We start from the raw sequence: 8,066 nt of genomic DNA on the forward strand, positions 1-8,066 counted from the left end.
CCCAGCATCTTCCAAGCGGAAGTCTATGCAATCAGTCTTTGCGCAGAAATTAACCTTCGCAGGAATTATCGAAGGGAGAGGATACTTATACTAAGCGATAGTCAGGCGGCACTCATAGCTCTCTCATCCTTCGAGGTCAAATCCTCTTTAGTTCTGGAGTGTATCGAGAAGCTTAATGCCCTTGCTGTGCACAACACCGTTCGGCTAATATGGGTACCGGGTCATATGGGTGTCGAGGGTAACGAAGTAGCCGATCAGCTGGCCAGGCTGGCGGCTGCCTCGACGCCAGTAGGACCTGAGCCCTTCCTTGCGGTGGGTCCCAGCACGTTAAAAGAGGCACTCAGAAAGGAAAACAACAAACTGAGAGAACAGCATTGGCGAAGCATCTCGGGACTTCGTCAAGCCAAGAGCTTATTAGGGGGGTATAACCCAAAGAGATACAGGCTACTCATAAACCTCCCCAAGGCGAGGCTAAGAATCATAACAGGTATTTTGACGGGTCATTGTAGGCTCAGAGGCCACTTGTTTAATCTGGGGATCTGGTCAAGCGACTTATGTCGCTTCTGTGACTCCGCCAAAGAGACACCAATGCACCTTCTCCTGGAGTGTGAGGCCGTTTCGCGAAGAAGGGAGAGGTGCTTAGGACACATATGGCCAAGTGAATATCACATACACACCCTGCCCCCGGGATCCATTCTGAAATTCTTGGAGTCCCTGGGTCTGGATTCAGTGTTGTGATTAGCTCGGGGCACAATAGACCTATTGGTCGCAGTGCGTACCCCAGTATAATTCTAATCATGGCGACCTATGCTGACCTTAGCATCAGACCACAGGACTTATGTAAACTTCGTTCCCACGACAGTCGGGTCTACGTAACCGGAACGACCCAGATAGATATATATCTGGCCAAGGACTGCCACCACTCCAGCAACACTCCCCAAAATCTCTTTGGGGAATTTGTATGCTGTTACAACAACAACAACCTATGTAAACTTCTCCAAAGCCCTACCCACAGCAACCGACGTTCACGTAGGTGAGTGTAAATTCCGCAGGGTTGTCACTGCTGCTGCTGCCCGCTTCATCCCAGCAGGATGTATTTCGGATCCCTGTCCGAATTTTCCTGCTGAGGCGGCTGTCCTAGCCGACAAGCGTGAAAACCTTTGTCCGCCGATCCCGAAAATCCCCGTATCAGGGATCTCAACTCGGAGACTCGACAACTAGTGAACGTACATAAGCGGAAGAAGTGGGAAGAGCATCTGAAGACCTGCCACTTCGCCCTCTGGTGTGACCAACTGTGATGACAGAGTTGAAATATCTTTTGGCGACCACGCTTCGTCGTACCCGGAGCGATGCGCGAGCTATTTTAGCTGACAGTTCATACTGCAGCCTCCGGCGGACAAAGCCAAACGTCGAAGAAGGCTGCGCAAACTGCGAACACCAAGTACGCCTCTTGTTTTCACCAGCGGTGGGGTAAGGGTAGCCATTGGGAAGGCGAAAGCCTCCAAAGCCCTAGGACTCGACGGAGTTTGCTGGTTGATGCTGAAAAATTTGGGTCCTGCGGGAGTGGACTATCTAATCAAGATCCTCAACCTGTCTATGGCCACTCTCATCATTCCAGACATTTGGAAAATTGGGAGAGTGGTCCCACTGTTTAAACCGCGGAAGCCGTGCAACAAAGAAATGTCTTATCGCCCGATAACCCTCCTTTCGCTGGTAGCGAAGACACTAGAGGCACTTCTACTCCCGTACCACACAAACCACCTGAACCCAGCGATGCATCCGAATGGGCTCCGCCAAGTGCACAGCACAACAACAGCACTTAACGCCATAATCACACAGATAACTATATATAACTAGAAACAATTTTATTTAGTTTGAATTCTTACAAATAAATTATTAGATTTCCACAAACGTTGAAGTAAATTTTAGCTCTACACAGTTCGTTGTCCAACTCGGTGTTTGCGTAAGTACATAAGTATGTATGTATGTATGTATTAATATTTTCTTTGTCCCTCATTTTAAAGTAATGCTTCGCCTAGCTTAATCAGTAAGCAATGTCCATTTGCAAAACTGAGTTCAATAAATGAGAAGGAGTAAACAAGAAGTGTTGAAGAACTTTTAGTGATTAAAAATGTACTGTTTCACTTCTGTGATCATATGGCATTCATACATACATAATGGGCCGTATAAAAAAACTAAGCAATTGGTTTTTCTTAAAATTGCAGACCTTTCACATAGACCCAGCTGTCGTGGAAACGAATATATACGACTGAATACATGAGGTGATACTGATTCCGCGCAAATGAAAGCACAAATGAAAGCACGAAGAGTAAGAATATATTGCTAAATAAAAAAAAAAATGGTTTTGCCTGAACAATGAACCACTGGTTACATATCTTAATTTTTTCTTAAAATTTATTGGAAACTGTAGTGTGTAAAATGAAAGCTTGTAGCATATTCAACTAGGTTCATAGGTATTACCGGTAATATCTGAGAATATTTCAGCGCCCCTCTTTAAATACAGCTATTTTGTGGTTCTACATCGATAATAGTGTAAACGTGAGCAGTTTGGAAGCGATGAGTAAAGTTCAATAAACATTTGATACTATGAAACGCAAATCGAAAACGATCATATAAGTCGGGTACGAATGCTCCAATACTTGTACATATGTATATAAGTACCTAAAAATATAGCATTTGTATACTGCATGTATAGACAACTTAAGAATGTAATATGAGGAACATTTGTGCAAATATGCGATAAGTTAAACATACTTATATGTACCTATACATTTCATAATAAACAAATCCTAAAAGCAAATACAAGTGCGTATATGAAGGCATGCAAACCAACGCTTGGGTTTCTAGGTGGCTTTGTATGTACGTGTGTAGTTCTAAACTGCAAACCTCGGACAAGCCAGGCATCCGCCAGCAAATATTGAGTTAGTCATGCGATTTGAGCGATGAGTAATGAAAATGGTTATATACTTGTTGTTGCATATACACATACATGGAAAAGTACTTAAAGTGCAATACATATCAAAATGTTTTAATATTACTAATTAAGTTAAAACTTTAAAGACTACTCAGTGCAAATTTGGATTCAGACGCTTTCACAGAGGCTGTAGAATCTTCTGTATATAATTACTAATACAAAATACAAAAATAAGCGAAAAATGCAAGGGTTATCAGTTGATAGCAGTTGCTCTATTTTCTACGACTAAGCGATAAAAATAAGCAAATACTTATGTACAGAATCAAAGCGACAGCCGTTCGGTCAAACTCACAACAAAGACAAAATGTAGAGAGAGTATCTTCGTGGCAGCGTACACTTGTACTTATGTATGTATATGAATTTATTCGCACATTTTATTTTATTTTTTATAATGCAGATATACATATGTACATAGTATAGGTACTCTATGCAAATAACAAAAAGCGAATTGAAAATCGAAATGGGTTGGAAAGAAAATGTACACCAATGCATGTCATGATAACGTATACCAAAATACAAATTCATTGTACAATGCAGCATCGCTGAGGTATACGCCGACAGCATTTCTCGAAAACCTACACGCTTACACAGGTTCTTCAGAGAATTCTTTTGTTTTCATTCGGAAACACCCGCCCGCATGAGCAATTTTAACAATTTTTTTGCATTTGCGGACGACGCTGTACATTTTCCTCAACTTTTGGTTAATTTTGCTTATACGTCACTTTTGGATAGCATCCAGCGGCGTAGTTCGCTTGTGTACATGCAATTGTGCTTTGTTTGCTTATCTTATTTATATTTTTTTCATTTCGATTATGTTACTGGCCATTGCGCTAACTTTTTGCGTCTCACGAAAAAGTTGCCAAATAAGATAGGCTAACAAACACGTACAGGTAAATGTATTTAGGTGTTGAGGTGGATAACAGCTGACACATAAATGAGTACTTACGTTAGATTTTTACACCAGTAACTGGGTCCCCAAGTGCATTGTTTGGCTCCAAGCATAGGCGTTGCATTCGCAAGGAAAGCACCTGGAAATAATGGAAAATTATAAAAAATATCAGGGAGAATACGCATGCAAAATAGCACTGTATTTGTATATAGATAATGGAAATAAATATGGCTTAAAATACGCAAAACCAGAAAATATAAGACAATTTCCTACTTACCAGCCAGTAGGGCAATGACCACGCAACAAACGAAGCCGCGTTGCATTTTGTTGCAAAACGCTGAAAACTTAGGTGTCACAATAAATTTCCTTCAACTATCAATTTCACTGGGTGGTAGAACAATTGAAATCCAAATTGCAATAAAATTAGACGCACACTTTTTCATAAAACCAACCTCGCACGACAAATGATAGAAGATGAATAATCGAAAAATGCAAAACATTTTGTTTTCAAGTGTCATTCGCTGAATTCATTGGAAACTGGATTCATTGGAATACAGTGTAGAAGTACAGGGTGATAAACGGCGTTTGACAACTGCTGCTGAGTGACATCTGTAGAGGAATGTGATGGGAACGTGGTTACCCGATCGCAGGGTTGCAAGAAAAAACTACTCTAAGATTGTCAATTTCAATTATACTATTAAAATTTTTCCAGCGTTCTTTCAATGTTATTTGGGTTGAGTTTTCAAAATCAATTCAGTTTAATGAATGATATAGTTTGTGAATATCGTTTAAAACCGCTGCCGAATAATTAAAATCGACCTGCAGTTCATCGATAATGCAGTACTATTTCTATCTTATATATGCACCGGAACTGAACGAAAATTGTAATCGCGGCTGATTTTCAGTATTAAGATGTAGGTGGCACTAAATGATAACCTAGATTCATTACAATATTTCAATACATAATTTTAGCAAAGTTCGCATTTATTTATGGTATTCATCTAAACCGATAACTTTGGCAGATATTCTTATAAATGTTTATCCACAGAAAATATATGTACATGTGTATTAACATTCGCTGATTGAAATCAAACTGAAAAAGTTCCTTTTTAATCTTCCCACGAAATTCTATCAATAACAATTTTTGAAACCCCGTATTATTTTCCCACTGTTCAGCCAGAGCGGATAGCGTTACACAGCACTGCTTGTGCACCCCTTTATCGACTTTAAAAGCAACTCGAATAGCGCTTACAGAAGTGGAAAATGAATGCCGCATAGGTGGCGCTCAAATCACATGTGTGAGTGTACTATCTCAGGTTCCAACCTAAGCAAAAAAATTTTATAAAATATTGCGAATTGCGACTTTGAAAGTGGAAAATGTATGTCGTATAGGTGGCGCTAATTCCAGTTTTATGCGGCTACTAACTAAGGTTGCAATCGTCAATATATTAATTTGCAACTGTTTTGCAGTTTTGGTACAAACCGTTTCGAAAAGTTTTAAGCTGAAATTAGTCAAGGACGTAAACCTACCGGTACGTAAACCCGAGCCAGCTGACACGATCTGTCTTACAAGAGCACCATGTAAATGAAAACTCAACACCGCAGAATTTTTCTGTAGTTGTAGCCCGTAGCGCAGAAATCTGCGGAATTTAGATTTTTCCGTGTCGGCTGATTTCTTCCTTCTATAGATGGTTGCCGCTTCGTCAGTTTTGCAGATGGTTAAAAAATTTTAATTTAATATTCAAAATACGTTTAAAAGATTTGAAATTTACTATTAATAAGGTTTTTTGTTGAAAACTAATTAGTTTATATGGCTATGATATATTATAGCACGAAAAATTGTAGTTGAAAAGGTAAGTTTATGAAAAGGCATTGATGAGTGGCAACACTGTCTAAAGTAACACTGAGGGCTCCAGTAATCGACAAAACTCTGCGTATACAGACTGCGTTTAAGTATACGTTCTGCGTTCTTGGCTAATTTCAGCTTTAGGGCCGGTTGTTCGATGTCTGTGACCTTATGGAAACGGGTAGCGAGTCGTCACTAGAATCAGTAAAAAATGAGTTCGATCCGTGGGCCACTCATATATCTCCTGGACACAAACGAAGGCGAAAAGATGATAATTTGGGTCACCCACAAGATGAAATGAGTTTTTTATTTAAATTGTCAAGTCCTACAACTAAATCGGAATATCATCGACGCTTGGGAGGAAATGAAAACTGTTTACCCAAAACTTTTCGAACTTTCGAAAAAACACTGTCGTTGAGTTGGTACCGCGGTGCCTGCTGAGCTCCTTTTCTCAAAAGCTGGTTTTACAGCCACCGAGAAACGCAACCGCTTAATAACAAAACGCTTATCAAAGCTTTTGTTTTTACAAACTTGCTTAAATAATAAATATATAATTATCGCCGCTAAAAATAATCGTTTTATTTCATTTGAGGCTAATTAACAAGAGGATTAAACCTTTTTTGTAAAAGTTTTTTTTGTGAATACTCACTGTACAAAGTGCGTTTAAAAATTCGATTAATCAATTATTTCTCATAAACTGTGCTCTTTTTTTGTCTTGTCACATGATTAATTAATCGATTTTTAATTTTTTTTTGCCATCCCTATCGATAATCTCATAACGGTTTGTATTGGTTCGTGAGAAAGAAAAATTGCTTGATCGTTTGTGCTTCAATTCTATTCAAACGTAGCACAGTTGTAGGCAGTGTTGCCATTTTAATACTTTTAGGGCTAGATGCAGGTCTTTTTATATTAAATTGCCTAGTGAAATTGTAAAATTGCTTTGCGTTATCACCCAATTTGCCAAACAACTTCGTATCGACTGGCCGACGAACTTGTCATCGGATGAAAAGCCAGCGGTCCGCAGTACTAAACTAAATATAACACCTCGTTTCAAAATATAAACCCACCACATATTGGCAAGTTTTAACAATATTTTTTCGTATATAATTTTTGTTATTTTTTTATAAAACTTTAGTTCATTCTTTAACAAAAACTATATAAATCCCATTTAAGACTGTGTGAAATGTTTAAAAACAAATCAGCAATCTTTCCTAAGAATTTTAAACATTCCAATCTGATGATCCAAATCGAATTTGATTCGATGAGAAAAAACGAAGTCGGAACGATGTTGCGTTTTGTATTGTAAACGACTTCGATTCGAACTCGTCCTCGTTCAATGCACATTGGGCAGCATTATTTCGTTGGATTGTTTGCATGTATGTACTAGGTATATATCTGTGTTCGTATGGAAAAGTAGCTTATGTCGAAAGGCTGGCTTTAGTATAAATCGGCATTCGCAGCGTACGATTGCGAATTACGGCTCAGCGCCAGGCCGTTGAACAACTTTTGGCAAATAAACGTGCAAGAAATAGTTCCGATACTAGCAAGTCAATATTCTTATTAAGTCTCTTCAAAAAAGTCCATGTCGTTTAAAGAATAAAGGGAATGCAGCATTATACTAAAGTCTGCCTTTCGACATAAGCTACTTTTCCATACGAACACAGATATGTATAATATCTCGGCCAACAAACTTTTTCAATTCTTCACTGGAGAAGCAATAAATCAAACCTTCTTTTGAATGGAGTCATAAAATAGTTGGGTTCTAAAATTTTTAAGAAAGATTTGTTTTGGTATACTTAAAAAGCAAAAAGTTGCATTTCGAAAAAATTCATCAAAAATCATTGAAAATTTCATCAACGATATGTTATTGAAAATAGCATTACAATCGGTGCGGTATATTTTTTAGATATACATACATGAAATATATAAGTATTTCATTAATTTTATATATAATTTCTTTAGGTATAGATATGCACATTTGGAACAACTGAAGGTAAGATTTAGGGAGATCTCGGTTTAAAGAAACCCTCGTTCTGGTTTTTATATATCATATCCATCATAAAACTTATACATATATAATATAGGTATCGATACTTTCACTTGGAAGTAGTATCGATGCCTGGAAAATATCGGACCTAAAGTATCGATACCTACTCGTATCGGTACTCATTGTGTATTCCGTATTAAGTTAAATTTATTTTTTTTTAAATCACAAGTTAATCATCTTCTGGGAATCCTTAACTCCGAATAACAAAATTTAATAATGTAGGATCTGAAAATAAATAAAACTCCGTTATATAACAGATGTTGCAACTATATGTAAATATAATCGTGAA

At 38.0% G+C, this 8,066-nt stretch overlaps 1 protein-coding gene across 1 annotated transcript in view; it reads right to left on the minus strand.

Moving 5' to 3' along the window:
• Positions 1-4,321, minus strand: part of LOC118738005 (prosaposin) — a 126,047-nt gene extending 121,726 nt beyond the window's left edge. Inside the window, exons 1-2 of the mRNA XM_036468865.1 lie at positions 4,162-4,321; positions 3,942-4,023 (exon numbers count right to left, since the gene is read on the minus strand). Coding sequence (XP_036324758.1) covers positions 3,942-4,023; positions 4,162-4,207 — 128 coding nt within the window. The 5' untranslated portion in view covers positions 4,208-4,321. The remainder of the gene's footprint in view (positions 1-3,941; positions 4,024-4,161) is intronic.
• Between the last annotated feature and the right edge of the window lie 3,745 nt (positions 4,322-8,066).

This window comes from Rhagoletis pomonella, unplaced genomic scaffold (assembly GCF_013731165.1).
Source record: "Rhagoletis pomonella isolate Grant_MI unplaced genomic scaffold, Rhpom_1.0 Rhpom_scaffold_00004, whole genome shotgun sequence".
Lineage (NCBI taxonomy): Eukaryota > Metazoa > Arthropoda > Insecta > Diptera > Tephritidae > Rhagoletis > Rhagoletis pomonella.